General features: G+C 40.6%; 1 protein-coding gene across 5 annotated transcripts in view; it reads left to right on the top strand.

Moving 5' to 3' along the window:
• Positions 1-19,528, top strand: part of Zfyve1 (zinc finger FYVE-type containing 1) — a 48,509-nt gene that overhangs the window by 18,288 nt on the left and 10,693 nt on the right. For 2 of the 5 annotated variants that reach the window (XM_010645418.3, XM_010645417.3), the window contains exons 3-5: positions 5,105-5,609; positions 8,643-8,857; positions 19,205-19,311. In XM_010645418.3, coding sequence (XP_010643720.1) covers positions 5,105-5,609; positions 8,643-8,857; positions 19,205-19,311 — 827 coding nt within the window. Of the gene's footprint in view, positions 1-5,104; positions 5,610-8,642; positions 8,858-14,408; positions 14,485-15,122; positions 15,266-15,914; positions 15,995-19,204; positions 19,312-19,528 lie in introns of those variants that run through there. The other 3 variants (XM_010645421.3, XM_010645420.3, XM_010645419.3) reach the window with 3 other exon arrangements.

The following is a 19,528-nucleotide window of genomic DNA, read 5'->3' as shown; positions in this document are numbered from 1 at the left end:
GTTTTTTGAGACAGGGTCTTACTATGTAGTTGAGACTGACCTGGAACTCACTGTGTAGCCCAGGCTGGTCTTGAACTCACAGCGATCCTCCTGCCTCAGCCTCCCAATTGCTGGGATTATGGGCATGTGCCACCATGCCTGGCTAGTAATACGTTGTTTTGATGAGGGAGAAGAAAGGATTTCCCATGCCTGGCTAGTAATATGTTGTTTTGATGAGGGAGAAGAAAGGGTTTATGAAGTGAACAGAATTCTTTCATTTCCAGGTAGAATTAGTTTAGATCTCGCCACATTGCTCAATTAATTACTGAATGAGTAATTTTTCTTTTTTCCCATTAAGTTTATTGGTACTTTTAAAGCAAAATGCAGTTATATTTATCATTGGGATCTTGTACCTTTACATGATGTCTTGGTTCTTTTGAATGGGTAATTTCTGAGTGTATAGGTGCAAGCCCAGCTGCTACTGAGCACACCTGGGATTTTCCCAGTGAGCTGTTCTTTAAATAGCAGTGGCTTGCACTGGGACTTACTGTGTGCCAGGCGCTGTGTTATGCCTCTTTCATACTTTATCTCGTCCTCTCAGTGTCCCCAAGAGTGGTGCGATCTGCTATTATCTTATGTTTTCAAGGCTTCATTAGTTAATAAAATTTTCCAGTCACACAGTTCCAAAGGTAGGAGTGGAATTTAGATGTTTCTGACTTGCCTCAGGTCTGAGTTATGTTAAGCTGTGGGATGAGGGAAAGTGGAAGTTGGGAAAGGGTGACTTTGGTGTCAATTCTTGCTTTTGCTGTTTGTTGTGTTAGGGCCAAGGACCATTTGAGATAAGTGGAGTGGGTGGAATGGCAGGCTCAGGGTCAGGGAGTTTGTTTTCCTCCAGGAATGAAGCAAAGTGGGACCACTGATTGCAAACAGGCAAAACAAGTAGAGCAGGGACCTCGTTCCTTCTGGGCTGTTTCTTCCCTCACCAAAGGGAAGCTTATCTGTTCTTTACCTTTGCCTTCCAGGAGTGTAAACCCGCCTTGCTACCACCTAGGTGAAGGCTGTTAGTCTCTCTGGCTCAGGGATAACACATTAGGGATGAATTTACTAGTTTAACTGAGAACAATGTAACATGAAAGGCAGAAGAAGGAAAAAAATGAAGCCTAGTTTGTTTGCCAGGGATTCTCTCACCCATTCACTCGCAGTTTAATTAGCAACTATGTCCTCCAGTCGTGGAGGCAAAGATGGTTGTTATATCCTTATTATACATGAGAAAAAAGTTCCATTAGCATATGGTAGGTGATAGGTGATAGTCCAGAGTGCATCAAAAGGAAAACCAGCCTAAGGCTCTAAGCTTTTACTCCCAGAGCTTTTCCTTTGGCCTCAAATGCATATATACTAAGGATGAACTCCTGTGCCTGCTAACAGGGAGTGTTTGAGTCTTATCCCAGATGAGTTCTTTGTATATTATGTACATCATTTGGTGGATGCTTAATACAAATCCTAAGACATTTTTTTTCTTTTCTTTTTTTTTTTTTTTTTTTTTTTTTTTTTTTTTTAGTACCAGGGATTGAACTCAAGGTTCTTGCATTTGCAAAGCAGTGGCCAGAACCACTGAGCTAAATCCCCGGCCCTGACATTTAATTATTTACCTAAAGATTGCCATGCACCTTTTCAGATGCCCGTTGTTGTTTTGTGGGTTTATAGATGGATGATGGATGACAGAGAAGATTTTCATTAGGTGACTATCCCCAGGCCTAGTGTTTCTGGGTCCAGGACTGTTTGAAAAGGTGAATGGCTTTTCCAAAGTCACCCTAAACTTACCTCCTTGATGGCAGAAGTTTGTGGAGCTCTTGTTTTTGTCTCTTCTCCCCATCCAGCTTAGCAGTTTGGAAGCAGGTTGGCCGAATGACACATCCTAATGGGTTGTTCTGTATAGCTTCTTGTTTTCAGAGTTATTTGCTAGATAACAGCCCATCACCATGTTTACTAAATGCTGCTGTATTCAGCCCTGTTTAAGATGTACAGTGGGGTTAAGTGATTAGTGTTTCTACGTCAAATAAAGATTCTGGAGAATCAGAAACATTTTCTCGGATGGGGCTGGTAGATACTGGTGTAAAAGGTTCATCATTCCTTTAACTGGAGGAAACGTAGCCTATATAGATTAAGAACTTTGACTTGGGGATCCGTAGTTTGAGTAGGTACATCGAACATCTTGCTGGAACTCTATCCTGGAGATCTACCTTTCTCACCCATGTCTCTTCCTTTCTGAGCTTGCTTTTTATAAGGACTGTACTGTTCTTTTAAAATTTAACAGGGAGAATTTATGAAGTTTGAACAATAATTTTTTTTTTTAAAAAAAACTACTGATTGTGGGATGTGGTGGTGCACGCCTGAAATCCCAGCCCTCAGGCTGAGGCAGGAGGATTGCTGTGAGTTTGGGACCAGCCTGGGCTACATAGTGAGTTGAAGGCCAGCCTATACCATGTGGTGAGACTCTGCCTCAAAAACAAAACTATTAATGTAATTTATATAGCATAAGATGTACCCCTTTTTCCTTATTTTTCAGGGATTATTTTGGTTTGTTTTTTGGTGATCCTGGGGTTGGACTCTTGTGCATATCAGGCAAACTCTGTACTACCGGGCTACATTCCAACTCATATTCCCCCCATCACAGTGTATACTTCAGTGTTTTTAGTATATTCATAAAGCTGTGCAGCCCATACCACTGTGTAATGCCAGGACATTTTCATGACTCCCAAAAGGGATATTTGAGGTTTTTTCGTACCAGAGATGGAATTCGGACCTTGCACTCGGCGAGGCAGGCAGTGGCACCACTAAATCCTCCACCTGGTTTTTCTCTCTTTTTTTCTTTGTTTTGTTTTCTTTATTTTTGTCCAAAAAGGAATTTTGTACCCATTAACAGCCTCTCCCTGTGCCCTCCACCATACAGTTTCTGACAGCCACTCATCTACTATCTGCTTTATGAATTTGCCTGTTCTAAACATGTGATATAAAGAGAATCATATTTTCAAATTTCATCTGTGTTGTAGCATATATCAGTACTTAATTCCCTTTCCCCCCAGTGTCAAGCAAATATTATTTGATAGTTTTGTTTTGTTTGTTTGTTTGTTTGTTTGTTTTGGTTTTTTGAGACAGGGTCTTACTATGCAGTTCAGACTGCTCTGAAACTCACTGTGTAGCTTTGGCTGGTCTTGAACTCACAGCTATCCTCCAGCCTCAGCCTCCCAAGTGCTGGGATTATAGATAGATAGGCATGCACCTCCATGCCCAGCTTTGATAGTTATTTTCAAGTCACAAAACTTTTTGACATTTCTACTAAAAATGTTACTAGGTAGCATAAAATCTATTATTTTCAAAGGAAAAATATTTACACTTTAGCTTCTATTTAATAATTGGTGAATGTGATATATGTGTGTGGGTGTACAAAACTCACCTATTTCATAAGCATATTTAGGGGACTGGATTACTAATAAAATACTTTGGAAATATACTGCAAAATACTGAATTCTATAATTATAACTTTGAAATCATTTTAATTCTTTAGAGTAAGAAATGTGATTTTATTTATATATTTCTCATTCTTTCAGCCAAAGATTAGGTAAGTGAAATTTAAATAAAAGATTATCATTAATTTAAGGAAAATCTGTAATAGTAACCATTTTTCCCATTGAAAAATTAATTGAAATGATTCAGGGTACATTTTCTAATTCCTTCCAAATACAAGTTTTATCTGTTTTCTAACCAATTGGAACAAGTCAGTAGGGCCATGGAATGTTTCTAAACTGAACTAATACTAGGTCAGTAGACCCTGTCTCAAAAATAACAACACAAAAAACAACAAAATAATTGCTCTAGGTTGGGCATGGTGACATACTCCTTTTGGATATATGCCACATTGCATTTATGCATTCAACAGTTTATGGACATTTGGGTTGTGTCAATTTTTTGGCCATTAATGTACATGCAAGTTTTGTGTGGACATAGCTTTCAATTCTGCTGAGTATATACATAGGAGTGGAATGAATTACTGAGTATTATGGCAACTCTGTGAGACTTTTCCAGAGTGACTGCTTTTTTTTTGGGGGGGGGGTATTGGGGATCGAACTTGGGACCTTGTACTTGTGAGGCAGGTGACAGCACCACTGAGCTAAATCCTTGGCCCTATGCTATTTTATATTCTCACAATTCTCTTCCTTGCCAATATGTTATTGTCTATTTTGTCAGCCATTCTAGTGGGTATAAAGTGATATCTCATTGTTGTTTGTGATTTACATTTCTTTAATGACTAATGATGTTGAACATAATTTTGCATTTGCATATCTTTGGAGAAATGTCTATTCAAAATTCTTGCTTATTTTTTAATTGGATTGTTGAGTTGTAAGAGTTCTTTATACTGAATTCAAGGCCCTTATTAAATGTATGATGCATAGAAATTTTTGCAGTTTTAGCTTTTTATAGCCATGAATTTATGACTGATTTATACTGACTGAGGCTGTATAAACTCCTGTGAGTTTGCTAAGGAGGGGAGGTGGTGATGGATCTCTTATCCTGAGTCTTCTTTCCTTCCTGTCTTGATGATGATCAGGGATCTTGATCCTGGAATTGTGCGCTTTTCTCCTCCTTTTCCGCTCCCCCCTCCTTTTTATATACTAGAGATTGAATTCAGGGCTTCACACATACTAGCAGCTGTTTTATAACTGAGGTACAACCCCAGCCCCTAAAAGAAAACAAATTCTTTTTTTAAAATTTTGAGATAGGAGCCGGGTGTGGTGGCGCACACCTATAATCCCAGCACTTGGGAGGCTGAGGCAGGAGGATCCTGTGAGTTTGAGACCAGCCTGGGCTACATAGTGAGTTCCAGGTCAGTCTCAACTACATAGTGAGACCCTGTCTCAAAAAACCAAAAAAAAAAAAAAATTTTTTTTTGAGATAGGGTTTGTCTAAGTTGCAAAAGTTGGCCTTGAACTTTTGATCCTCTTTCTACAGCCTTGTAATAGTTGAGATTATAGGCATGTGACACTACACCTGGCTCACGAGACCGTTTTGTAGGTGTTTTGAGTTCTGCAGCTTCTGTATTTCATTGTTGTCTTTTTCTTTTTTGAAGGTAACAAATGAAGACGACTTTATTAGGAAGTTGGACTGTAAACCTGATCAGCATCTGAAGGTGGTTTCCATTTTTGGAAATACTGGTGATGGAAAGTCTCATACCCTCAACCACACTTTCTTTTATGGCCGTGAAGTCTTCAGAACCTCCCCTGCCCAGGAGTCCTGTACAGTTGGTGTGTGGGCAGCCTATGACCCAGTTCACAGAGTAGCAGTGATAGACACAGAAGGGCTCTTAGGGGCTACTGTGAATCTAAGCCAGAGAACACGGCTGCTACTTAAGGTCCTGGCCATTTCAGACATCATCATCTATCGAACTCATGCAGATCGGCTGCATAATGACCTCTTCAAATTCCTTGGAGATGCTTCGGAAGCTTATCTAAAGCACTTCACCAAGGAGCTTAAGGCTACCACTGCCCGCTGTGGCCTGGATGTCCCCTTGTCTACTCTGGGCCCTGCAGTTATTATTTTCCATGAGACTATGCACACTCAACTACTGGGCTCGGGTGAGTAGACAGGGTGCTAAGTCACAGATTGTCCTTTCTAGGTACAAGGAGGGGCCATTGGGTCACAGTAATTGACTTTGGCAACAGAGAGGTCCTTGGTGATCTGGGTAAGACCTGTTTCCTTGAGATAGTAGGGAATGAAAGCTTGGTCAGACTGAGAATAAGAGGGTAGAATGAAAGCTGTGAGTACATTGAACTCTTTCAGTGAGTTTGGTAATTTTCCTTTTAAAAATTTAAGATGGTGGGCATTATAGTTATGGTGCACTGATGAAAATGATTCCTTAGAAATAGAACAGTGCAAGTGTAAGAGAGAAGGAAAGATGGAGTGATGGATGCCTAGGTGGTGCATTTGGCTGTAGAGGCACAGACAGTTCATCCGTGTCAATAAGAGAGAGTAGAGACGTTTCAGGTGAGCAGGTAGGGCGTGTACACGTGAGAGAGTGTGTATGTAAATTCTTGTCTTATTGTTTCTCTTTTACATAGAGGAATAGGGTGCAAGATCGTTACTTGCGTGGAAAGGTGAGGGAACAGGGGCAACAGTGTTTAGACTTAGCATAGTAGTATGGCCCCTAAAATATTCATATTACTCGTCAGTATGTCAGGAGTTTTCTTAATACACTTGTCATGTTCTGAGCACTGGGACACAGAGTTAAAAAAACCAGTTCCTACCCTTGAGTAGCTCACAGTCTAACTGGGGAGACCACCTGGTGTTTTATCATGTGGCAGATCTGGGTATTGGACTTACGGGGAGTGCAGAGGAGGGACTCTATACCTCCTGTTGGGATCTTGGGAGGAGATATTTGTATGCTGAATTTTGGCTACTGAAAGGAGTGGGGAGGAATGATGTTCTGGGAACAGCAGATCCTCTGGTGGCTGCAAGGAACAAGCTGTGTTTAGGAAACTGCATGTCGCTCTGCAGTAGCTTCCCAATTCCATTCCTGTCCCTTCACTCTCTCCACACCATCTGTGTTTGTGTTTATACACATACATGTGCTTGAGTATGTATGTGTTCCCCAGGAACATCCTGACTCTTCTTGGTTCCCACCTTTGCATATGCTACGCTGCCTGAATCATGCATCTTTCATATTCAGCTCAAACAAAGACAGGTTTATGTAATATTGGCTCACAGTTTCAGAGATTTCAGTCTGTGGTTGGCTGAATACAAGGCAGAAATGTCATGCCAGAAGGAAATGGTGGAGGAAAGCTTTCCTCTCGATGGGAACCAGGAAGCTGAGAGAGGCGGGGACTAGACCCCACTTGCTAATAAATAGCCTCTTTAGTTAGGCAAGAACGAATCAGTGGGTTAATCCATTGCTGACAGTAGTGTCCTCACAGTAGTCACTTCTGTAGGCATCTCTAAGTCTCCTCAAGTTGGCGTTCAGTTTTGACCATCACATCCTATTTGTATGCCTAATTTGTTGTCAGTCTTTTCCCATTAGAATGGAAACAACTTGAAGGCAGGAATATTATATTGGCTGTCTTAGTCACCACTGTTTATAAAGAGTCTGGATGAATATTTGACACTCAGCTGTGTGCTGAATGAATAAATAAATGAGGAGGTTCTAGTGTCTGAAGCATAGCTTCTGTAAGAATGTGCTGGAAATATTCAGGTATCAGATCATGGGTGGCCTTAACTCAATTCACAAGTGTGATAGGAACCCCCGAATGACCTTAAGCAGAGAGTTATGGTCACATTTATATTTTCAAAAGATAATTTAGCAGTCGATTTTAGGGTGAATCGGGAGCCTGCCTGGAGGTGGAGAGACCAGTGAGGAAGTTTCCATGGTACTAGGTTACCATGAAAATGTTAGGTACTTGTCCAGGGCGGTGGCCAGATGAGGGCAATGAACAGAGTGGGCCATAAAAGAACTTGTTCTAACTGAACTGGGATCAGTTGAGTGTGCTTGAGTCTCTGTGACTCCTATGGAAAGATGAGAATTCTAATTGTTTCATACCAAGGAGAAGACTCTTTAGCATGGCCCTATAAGGTAAAGAGAGAAGGTACGAAATGCTGACTTAGGATGTCTCCTGTAAGCAGTATTTCAATGCTACTTTGGAGTTTCACAACTTTGAGGGGAAGGTTTAGGATTTTGAAATAATCAGCTCCTCAAAAGTTCCTATTTACTTTGTTCCATACACTAAAAAAAACTATCCTTTATTTTTAAAAGTATATAGCACATGTTCTTAAAAAATTATTTTTATTTATTTTGGTACTGGGGATCGAAATCGGGTCTTTGTGCTTGTGAGGCAGGCAGCAGAACCATTGCGCTAAATCCCCGGCCCGAGCATATACTTTTTTATTAGCACATAGCTGCGTAGCTACATAATGGTTACATTCATTATGGGGGGTTGGTACATATACATAACACATTTTATTTATCTATTTTTTTTGGGTACCGGGGTTGAACTCGGGTCCTTGCGCTTGCAAGGCAGGCCACCGAACCGCTGAGCTAAATCCCCGGCCCCACATTTTATTTCTTAATCATTTAACTTTTTAAAACTCTTTATCCCTGTCCCCCTTCCCTCTGCCACTTGATTCCCTTCCCATTTGTAGAAAGATCTATTTACATTTCTTAACCTTTCTTTTATTTTGCACTTAATTTATATTTTACGTTTTTTGTATAAGAGAGACCATGAGATATATAAGTTGTGTGTCTGATTTATTTCACTTAACATTATGGTCTCAAGGTATATCCATTTTCCTACAATTGGAATTGCTAACTGAAGTATAATATGCACATAGAAAAGTGTACTTCATATCCATATAGTAACATGATGGATTTTCACAACCCACAGACACTTATGTAGTCAGCTGATCATGAAACACCTTCACTCTCCTCACGAAAGCCTTCTTTATACTCCTTTCCAGGCAAGGTTGACCCAACACTGTTAATTCTAACAGCATATCAGTTGTGCCCACCTGTGTATTTTTTATATAGGGAGTAGGCTGTGTCCTACTTTTATAATGAAAGATAGGCAACTTTGTAAAAAGAAAGCCACTTACTTCTCACATGCATGTTTCTGCTTTTACAGATCATCCCTCTGATGTGCCGGAGAAGCTCATCCAGGACCGTTTCAGGAAGCTGGGTCGCTTCCCCGAAGCCTTTAGTTCCATTCACTACAAGGGAACCAGGACTTACAACCCCCCCACAGACTTCTCTGGGCTCCGTCGTGCTTTGGAGCAGCAGCTAGAGAACAATACCACCCGTTCTCCCAGACACCCAGGGGTCATCTTCAAAGCCTTGAAGGTCAGTTGGCTATGTCCCAGAGGCTTCTCATGGGGGTACCGGTGGGTGGAGAGAACACTCAGTCCTCCAGCTCCTTCAGTGCTGGCGATTGGAAGGCTGGGCTGGAAAGGGATGTTATGGGAAGAAGTGCATAAGCAGAGTTGCACCTGTCACATTCCTTCAACTTGCTGGGAGCTTGCGTATGGAGGAATCTTTTGAGTTAATAAAAAAAAAAAAAAGCCAGTAAAGCCTTGCCTTAGAGAAAAAATAGCTTTTGGCAAATGGGGGAAAGTGTTCATTTTTGTGTGTTTTGGCACAGTCTTAGTTAACCTCATGTTCAAACTTGTTTAACTATCTGCACAGTCTTTATGGTTTACTTCATTTTCTTACCTGTTTTAATCTATTTTCTGTTGTTGAGCATATTACTGGAGACTGAGTAACGGATAAAGCATAGAAGTTTGTTTGGTTCACAGTTCTGTTATCTTTTGAGTTAATAAAAAAAAAAAAAGCCAGTAAAGCCTTGCCTTAGAGAAAAAATAGCTTTTGGCAAATGGGGGAAAGTGTTCATTTTTGTGTGTTTTGGCACAGTCTTAGTTAACCTCATGTTCAAACTTGTTTAACTATCTGCACAGTCTTTATGGTTTACTTCATTTTCTTACCTGTTTTATTTAATCTATTTTCTGTTGTTGAGCATATTACTGGAGACTGAGTAACAGATAAAGCATAGAAGTTTGTTTGGTTCACAGTTCTGCAGGCTGGGAAGCCCAAGCACATGGTTGTGGGTTTTCTGGCTGCATCAGAACATGGTGGAGAGGGCATTGCAAGACAGAGCAGGTGTGCCGGAGAGAACAGGGCCGCTCCCTGCACAACTGTTAATCTATGAGCGGACTGATCCTGAGGGCACAGCTTTCACCACCCACTCACCATGCCTCACTTCCCCCCACAAAAAAGTCCCATCTTCAAAGATCATTGACATAATGAGTTTGAGGATTATGTTTGCAACACATGAAATTTATATTTTCAAACCATGGCATTATCTAAATTAACGTATTTAAGGGGCTAGGGATTTAGCTCAGTGGTGCCACTGCCTGCAAGCGCAAGATCCTGAGTTCGATTCCTGGTACCAAAAAAAAATTAAGAGGGAAATTTGTTATCACTATAAATGGAAAACTTGTATCATAGGTAGAATATTATCAAAAGAAAACCCAATACAGTCACCTGGTAGCAATAATTACTTATTATATACAAAAGCTTAAGAGTACTGTGAATGGTTTCATCCTTGCATTAGTTACTCCATCAGTTAAGGACTGTTCTCTTGCACTGGACGTGGTGCTGCTTGCCTGTAATCCCAGTACTTGGGAGGCGGAGGCAGGAAGGTTGTTGAGAGTTCAAGGCCAGCCTCAACTCACAGTGAGACCTTGTCTCAAAAAAGCTAAAAAACAAAACAAAACAAAGCAAAAACACCAGACTATTCTCCTCATTTTGAAGATAGGCAAACCCAGGCACAGAATGATGAAGTCATTGGTTATAATTACTAAGTAACAGAAGGCATAAATCCAGGCATTTTACTTCAGAGCTCCTCAGCCAGGCTCTGCAGCCTCTGAGCAAATAAAATGACATCATTTCTTAGAGAAAGACTATATAGCTTGATATACAGTAAATACTTTGTTTCTTAAGTATGTTGTCATCCCAGCACAGGAAAGGCTGGAGGCAGAAAGATGGCTGCGAGTTTGAGGCCAGCCTAAATTACATAGTGAGACTAGGTCTCAAAAAGCCAAAAAAAGAGGTTTTTACTACATAGTAAATACTCAGTGATTTTTAACTTATAATATAGAAAAACTGAAAAATTATATTTGAATAATTCATGAAATACTATCTTCTAATTAGAAGTTGAAGTTAAAGTATACTTAGCTCATGTTCTTTTAATGACTGAAAGGTTGGCAACATGGAAAATTACACGTAAGTAATGCAAACATTCTCACAAGAGGCTAATTTCATGCTGTGGTGGATTATAAATCTGATAATGAAACAAATCCCATTTAATGTTTAAGCCCACCAGGACACTGAGGATTTTAAGTAGTAATCACAGCTCAGGGATTTTCCTCTCAAAGAGTCTTGGATGTCCTGTTCCAGGCCAGTTCTATCTTCTTGGAGATGATTCATGAAGTGTTCTGTCATTAAAATGGACCTGGTCAGCTGGAGTTCTCTTGATTCTTAGTAACTGGTATTTCGAGAATTTCACTGGGACCTGTTATTTCTGTTTCCTGAGGTAGGGCTGTGCTGTATTGAAAAGTGGGAGCTACTCCTATCCACGAGAAGGAGGGAGCCATTTAAGCATATGGTTTGGATTCTCCCCAGGAAATGTGTTCTTGCAACTTATACAACCTTTGAAAAAAAATATTTTTGCCTTTTTTGTTTTGTTTTTAATTTTCTTTTTTAAAATTCAAAGTAGTTAATTCTCTATGACTGTAATGGAAAGGTACCTTTAAGACTTACATTAGTCAAATTGATCACATAGAGTTTTATTGCTGTTAAAATAGACTCTTGGGATCAAACTTGGGTCCTTGTGCTTGCAAGGCAGGCTCTGGAACCACTGAGCTAAATCCCCAGCCCAAAATAGACTCTTAACTGAAACTTTACAGTTCATAGCAGTGTAATGTAGTGACTATCTGTTTCTTTTTGGTACCGGGGATCAAACTCAGGACTTTGTGCTTGCGAGGCAGGCTAAATCCCAGGCTACCTGTTCTTTTTATGAATAGTGATCTATACTTTCCTGTTATATTTTCTGAATGTATAAAAGGTGTCTTCCACATGCTGCCTTTTCCCTTAAATTACCATTCCCACTCCTTGGCTGCCTTTGTTTGAGTGCTTATTGCATGCTATCTACTATATATGCCACTGAACTTAACATATACTATTAACTTACTTTGTCCTCATATCATCTGTCTCACTGAGGAAACTGAGAAACAGGTTCATTAATTTGCCTGAGAAAATTCATTCAGTAAGTGGTAGAGTTTGAACTGAACTGGGTAAGCTGGCTCCCAATTTTTACCTTGTCTTCTTGATAAGTGGATGTGACCATTTTTAAATGTTCCTGATACACATTGCCAGTTGCTTTACCTGTGCTTCTGACTGACCAGCTACATAAATCAGATTTTCCCCAACCTCCTTGTGTTCAATTAATAATAATTTGTTCAGGCATCTCACATAACTCAGGGCATTTACCATTTCATTGTAAAAGATATTACAGTGGATACAGATGAAGATGTGCGTAAGGTGAGGTGTGGAGGAAGGGGCATGGAGTGTCTGTGCCATGTCTGGCTTCACCAGTCTCTAGACACCTCCACATATTTAGCTATTCAGAAGCTCTCCAACCCTGTGCTCTTGGATTTTTTTTAATGGATAGTTCATTGTTGCATGATTGAAGCGTGTGTTTAATGTGACTGGATGAAAGAGTATTCTCTCACGCTAATAGACTGGGGAAACGCAGTAAGGTGTGACATTCAGATTCCGCTTGGCCTCTTTGTACAGCATTAGTTTCCTTCTGGGTATAGGACAGGACCCCTTACAGTGAGGAGGGTCTAGTTTTTATGGCCTGAATTGGGGTGTTCCAAATTGCTTTTCTTCACTTGATGATGTGTCTTGGTTATCTTTTTATATTAACATAATGTGTGGTTCATTCATTTTTATTTCATTATTATTATTATTATTATTATTATTATTATTATTATTATCATTGTTATTTTGGTGCCAGGGATTGAACTGAGGACCTTGTGCTTGTGAGGCAAGTGATGGGAACCACTGAACTAAATCCTGGCCCCTCATTAATATATTTTTATTTTTATTTATTTTATTAATATATTTTGAAAGGTTGTTAGCAGTATCTTATTTGTGAGGTTATACCTGATTGATTCAGCACTATTGGATTTGAATAAAGTCCAACTGTTACTATTTATTGAGTAGGAAGGGATTTTTTTTTTTGTTTTGTTCCCCACCCCCCGAGATAGGGTCACTCTGTAGTACAGGCGGGCCTTGAGCTTACTATGTAATAGCCCAGGCTGGCCTTAAAGTTAAAGGCATCCATATGCCTTAGCCTCCCAAGGCCTGGGATTAACAGGATTGCACTATCATGTCTGGCCAGTAAGGGTGGATTTGGAAGTGTGATTAAGAAGGAAGAATTTGAAGTACAAGGGATGGCCAAAATGTATGGTGAATGTTTTAATTAAAAATTTATTTCAATAAAAGACATGTTGCCATTAATCCTTCTCAGAATATACCTACTTGCTTTGAACATACTTATCACATTATTGTTGTTACTTTGTCTTATACAAGTACAAACTGAGCTGACCCTGCTTAACTTCTGAGATCAGACAAGATTGGGCTCATTTGGGGGTGGTAGGACTGTAGGCAGTTCTTGCCACTTTTTAAAATACGGGATCTCCGCTGGGACTTCAAGACCTACCTGGACAACATAGTGAGTTCCAGGTCAGACTCAACTACATAGTGAGACCCTGTCTCAAAAAACAAAACAAAAAGATAAAATATAGGATCTCATGTTTATCAGGCTGGCCTTGGACTCATTATATAACCCAGGCTGGCCTTGAACTTGTGGCAGTTCTGCCACGGTGTTCTTAGTGCTGGGATTACAGGCATATGCCATCACGCCTTGGCTGTTCTTGCCAGTCTTTGAAGCCGTTCTAGAAGTCCTCTTTGTCTTTATGAGATATGTTCAAAAATACGGTGAATGTTGCTGTCAAGTGCAATCCAACAGAAAGGGAGGCACTTAGAAACATTATGGTGTGTCCTCATCTACCCCATTCACTATATCTGGCACTGTGTAGTTTCAGGCTCTTCCAGAAAGTTAAAGTGACCACAAAAGGTAAACATTTTGAATTGATTTAGGCCATCCAGGCAACCACATAGTGCAACTAAAGATACTCTTAAAAATGGATTTCTAGAACTGCTTCAAAAAGTGGGAAGTACAATTGAATAAATGTTTGAAGCAAAAGAGGAAGTATTTTATGGAGATTGATGACAATCTGTCTTTATTGTAAATATTTAATTTTTTTTAAAAAGAAAGGTCTCATTTTATTGTTCAGATGTTCAGGCTGGCCCTGAACTTGCTATGTACCCAGGCTGGCCTTGAACACTCAGTGATCCTCTTATCTCTGTGATCCTCTTATCTCTGCCTCCTAAGTGCTGAGATTACAGGCATGTAGCACTATGCCTGGTTTAAAAATACTTTTTAAACATTTACTATATTCTATCATACCATGTGTGTGTGTGGGGGGTCTGCATTCACTTAATGTGTGTGTGTGTGTGTGTGTGTGTGTGTGTGTGTGTGTGTGTGTGTGTGGTCTGCAGTCACTTTCTGTCCTAGTTGGCCTTAATGTTTCCTCGCTGACTTTCCCTGTCCTTCAGCCATGTTGTGGTCTCTAGGCCCCGGTGCCACTTTTTTTCTTTTTCTTTTTCTTTTTTTTTTTTTTTGGTACTGGAGATTGAACTTGGGACCTTGTGCTTGCTAGGCAGGCAGTGGAACCACTGAGCTAAGTGCCCAGCCCCCCCAGTGCCATTCAGAATTCTAACTGGGATATTTCCATTCTTTGTTCAGGATTCATAGTAGCACCAGCCCAGAATAGCTACAGAAGGTAAATCTGTTTAAAACAAACAGATGTTGAAGTCCCAATTGAATAGGAGAATTAATATTGAATAATAGAGGAGGGCTTGAGATTTAGCTCTGTGGTGGGAAGGTCCTGAGTTTAATCCCTGGTACTCCCCCCGCACAAAAAAATTTGAATAATAGAGGAATTGAATACCTGTATTGAATTATCTGTGGTTGTGTGAACCTAGAGTTCTGAATAATTGGGAGAACACATTTTAAAGTTGAATTTGTATAGGTTTCACATACCTTCCTTGCCAATGTGGAAACTCAGCTTTCCAGTTCCATCACATCAAAAAGCATGGTAGCATTCATGATTACAGAATCGTGTCCATTTTGTTTGTTTGTTTGTTTGTTTGTTTTGGGGTTTTTTTGAGACAGGGTCTCACTATGTGGTTGAGACTGACCTGGTACTCACTATGTAGCCCGGGCTGCTTTTGAACTCACAGTGATCCTCCTGCCTCACCCTACGGAGTGCTGGGATTATAGGCGTTTGCCACCACACCTAGTGAGAATCCTTGTCCATTTTGAATCACAAATTCTACTGTAGCCCCTTGATGACTGGGGCTAGCTTTATAGGTACAGTAGAAAGAGCCACACTGTTGCCAGGGCAACGTGAGTTCAAGATCATCTGGTCTCCAGGCAACCTTTCTACGCTTGCCACAAATACTTTCCCAGGCACTCTCAGAAGAGGCCCTTCCCTACTTTTTCCCTTCCAGTTTTGTGACCTCAGGATGAGGAGAGCCTAAGAAACCATGGAATGAGATAAGGTTTGGATTGACTGACAGTGTGCCTATCACCCCCTCTCCCCTTTTGGTGGTGAAATGTAATCCATGTCCTGGCTTATGCTAGGCAAATGTTCTACCACTGAGCTACATCCTCAGCTAAAAGTATATGGATCAGGTGGTAGGTTATATTTATACTGGAAAAGAAAAATTGGATTACAGAGAAAGAATGTTTTCCCTATCCTGGTATCTAAAACAACACTAACATTGATTTATTTTTTGGTTAATAGTTACTATTATCTTTACATATTCTTAATTCTTACAAGACTTTTTGAAGTCTGATTCCTATGGACTAGTGACTTGGGGATGAAGTGATATGTTTATTCTCTTAACAGCGCGTGAGAGAAGCATGACTGGCATCTGAAGTGATAGGGCTGGTTTGGGTAGGAGTTCTTCTGTTTCTGACATCATAAGAGATTATTCTTGCCTTAGACAACATAGAGCACGGTTAACTTGTTTAGGGCAGAAAAGGATGGCAGTTCTGTGGGTATTTGTAGTAGGATAAATCATCAGCCTACAAATTGTTTCATACCAAGCTCCGAGATGGTTACACATGTCCGCATTTTCTGAAGAACTTCCAGAGAAGTGAACCTGGCTACTTGGGTTGGAACAGAAAGGATCTTGTGCTGGCAGCACAACTGAGATATGAGTTTATATATTTATGGTGGTAGCATTCCCCTGAATTGAACAGTTGTTGAATCCATGATAAATCTGGTATAATTTGTTCTTTTAAAAACCATTTCTTGGGCTGGGGATTTAGCTCAGTGGTTCTGCCTGCCTCACAAGTGCAAGGTCCTGATCCCCGGTACTCCCGCCCCCACAAGGCATTTCTTTGGGCCAGGGATTTATCTCAGTGGCACTGTGCCTGTCTCACAAGTGAAAGTCCTGAGTTCAATCCCTGGTACAGAAAAAATAATAAAAGACCCATTTCTTCGGGCTAACCTTTTAGTTACCTAGTTAGTGCCTTCAGTTTAAAATAAACCAATGTTAAAAAAATGCTGTTCTTTGGTTTCTTCCACACCTACTATAGCAACTTCTACATGCCTTAGCTAGCTCCTCTTTTTTTTCTGCTGTATTGGGGCTTCAACCCAGGTGCTCTCTATCGCTGAGCTACATTCTCAGTACTGTTTATTTTGACACAGCATTGTTCAGTTGTCTAGGCTTGTCTGAAGCCTACAATCCTTTTGCTTCAGCCTCTTAGGTAGCTAGGCTTGGTTACAGGTGCATGCCACCATCTCTGGCTCCTTTAAATTTCTTTATCATCTCATTACTAGATATATAAACATCTTGTAGTTAACTAATCACCTGAAAATGCCGTCAACAATGAAGACCTGTGAAATGTACCTTGGAGCGAGTATCTGTATAGCCTGTGCGTTACTGGATTAGGTATTGAGATTGCCTAAAGAAGAGAGTGAAACAATCCTCAGGTTTAAAAACTAAAAGCAGCTAGCATTTATTGAGCACTCAGTCTATGCCAGGTGCTCCTTGTGAGTGGGTAGCCTTCTTTGATTCTCAGTGTTATCTCCGAAGAGGGTATACCCAGTCTGTGGATAAGCAGACTCAGAGTGCAGAGCTGAAATGACTTTAGGGACTTCATGTTTTATTTTTGTAAGTTTTCTGTTTACTTTCATAAGATTTAACTTGAGTGTTTTTGATACCAGGACTTGAACTCAGGACCTTGTGCTCACAAGGCAGGCGCATTGCCGCTGAGCTAAATCCCTGGCCCTAACTTGATTCCTTTAAATGTAAAAATAATTCCTTCTCTAAATCTTTCATTCAGCATTAGGAAGACAGTGGACTGTTTTCCCATAATTATACACATAAGTCTTTGAGAAACAGTTGTAAGAGTTATCTCTAATTTTGCCTGTTAGAGAGTAGGTGACCTTTTTTTTTTGTGACCTTAAACTTTATAGGCTGTGGGTCTGGGATGAAGCCTGGGGTGGTGGGGAGGAACAGGCGGGGAGGGAGCAGGTGTTAGTATTTAAGTGGGGATTTGGTGCTGGGGCACTTCAATCTAAAGTCCGATTGGAGTGCTTGCGAAGGTAGACGTATTTTTGCTTAGAATTGATAACCTGTGAAGGCTGGGATTTGGAGGAGATACAAAGGTAGGGAAACTTTCACAGCATTTGTGATCCAGTGTGGGAGGTAAAATACATGCAGTAGACCCATAGCTTTCTACCATCACTCAGTACCTGAACTCGATATTGAGTAAGATAGGCTGAGTAAGATAGGCGTTCAGAGAAGGCAGAGGGTATGGTGGTTAGGAAGGACTCTGGAAGAGGTGGGACCCAGATATCCCTTAAGGATCATCACCTTTACAGGTAGGAGAGAACATTGTATGGACTAACTGGTGATTCCACATGCCCTGTTGTTATTATTATTCATATATATCTGTATTCATTGATATCGCTGATTTCAGTGTTATCTTTGCTGTTGCTTTTATATAATTTCCCTCCGTTAGAACAGGATATATGTGATTATCATGTGTTAGATTTTTTGAGCAACAAGGTCTCACTGTAGCCCAGACTGGTTTTGAACTAGTTATGTAGCTCATCTCTTTGAACTTGAGATCCTCCTATCTGGGCCTTTAACCCAACTTTATTTGTTCCTTCGGTTTTCAGAAATTTTAATTTTAAAAAAATACACCTTTTGGAAGTTGTATGTTTATCTCAGCAATATCTAAAATTTTTTATTTCTCTTTATGTGGGGGGCAGGGTTTGGTGTACTGGGGATCGAACTTGGGGCCTTGTCCTTTGTGAGGCAGGCAGCGGAACCACTGAGCTAAATCCCTGGTCCTCTTTAAACTTTTCTGTTGATCTAAGGCTTTTGTGAGACATTGTTAACAGATGGTATTTTATGGGCCTGCCCATTATCCTTGCTGAACTTGAATGCCCTGGGTGAGTGTTGGGCCACTACCCTTTTCTGTCTTCTGACCTGACTCAGCCTTGGCATCACCTGCCTTTGTGGGACTTGATTTACAATTTCTGATGTTAAGCTTTTGCTGAAAATAGAAAAAGGCACATCTACTGTGCTGGCGATCCACCTCAGGGCCTTGTATGTGCTAAGCAAGTGCTCTGCCACTGAAATAAGGAGCCTTCATAAAAGAACTTTTAAGTGAGACTCTTACCAGAGATTGAGTCTCTTAAGCTGCCTTTTCTCCAAATCTCATTTTAAAATTTCTTCTGCCCTTTCAATCAAAGTAACATCTTGTCCTTTTGTTTTAGACTACTTTCCTTCTCTTTCCTTCAGTAGTGTCTTGCTACCTCAGACTGGGTGATTGGCAGTTACAAGCTCTGAACAGCCTGGGTTGAATGATTTTTAAACCCTGCAAAGCCCATTTCTGTCATCAGCCTGAAGAATACTTTGAATATAAATGAGTGGAAACAAAGAACTAGCAATAAGAAGTTGTATTTCAACATAGTTTTCAGTTTGCTTCTCAAAATATTTTTTCTTCTTTTTTTTTTTTCCTATGTTGAGATAGCTTTGTGGCCTAGTAAACTCTTGAGTTCCTGTGGTTTAGCCTGGAATAGAAACTCGAGGAACTCCCTAGTTTCCTTTCTCAGCTCTCCAAAGCACTCTCTTGAGCCCCTATATTTTGGTCCTAGCTTCATGAAGATGAAGTGGCATTTGTCAGTATTGTGATAGTCTTGAATACAACACTGACTGTGTGAGGTGTTTATAAACTGCCAGGCAATTAGGAGAGAAAATAGTTTTCTTACCTTTGACTCTAGGGCAGTAGGTTGGTTCTTTCCAAGGTTTCCTGTGGTGAGGCTGAGGGTAATGAGTAGAAGTATTGGGTTTCACCTGCTCTGGTGCTTGGAAGAAATGCTAGCGGCAAGGCCATTCTAGAAAGGCAAGAGGTGGAAGGGCCATCGCACCTGACCTCTGCCGAGGGCCTTCATGTGTCACCTTCTTCCTTGGCAGGCACTAAGCGACCGTTTCAGCGGGGAGATTCCTGATGACCAGATGGCACACAGCTCCTTTTTCCCAGATGAGTACTTCACCTGCTCCTCCGTGTGCCTCAGCTGTGGGTAAGTGCGGCCAGCCATGGCCTGTCCTCACCTTGGGATGAGGGACTTTCATACATGCCAGTCTCCTGGGAGCTGATTAAATGACACATTCTGATTTAAATGCAACATCTATAGTGAGCCCCAAGATGGCACATTTCCAATAAGTACCCAGGTAATCTTGGTGGATAATAGGGACTTCAAGGAATTATGAAGAGTCCCCTGAGGAGTCCTGCCTGGT

This window comes from Fukomys damarensis, unplaced genomic scaffold (assembly GCF_012274545.1).
Source record: "Fukomys damarensis isolate Sample0158 unplaced genomic scaffold, DMR_v1.0_HiC HiC_scaffold_21, whole genome shotgun sequence".
Classification (NCBI taxonomy): domain Eukaryota; kingdom Metazoa; phylum Chordata; class Mammalia; order Rodentia; family Bathyergidae; genus Fukomys; species Fukomys damarensis.
This window is presented reverse-complemented; position numbering and strand designations above follow the sequence as displayed.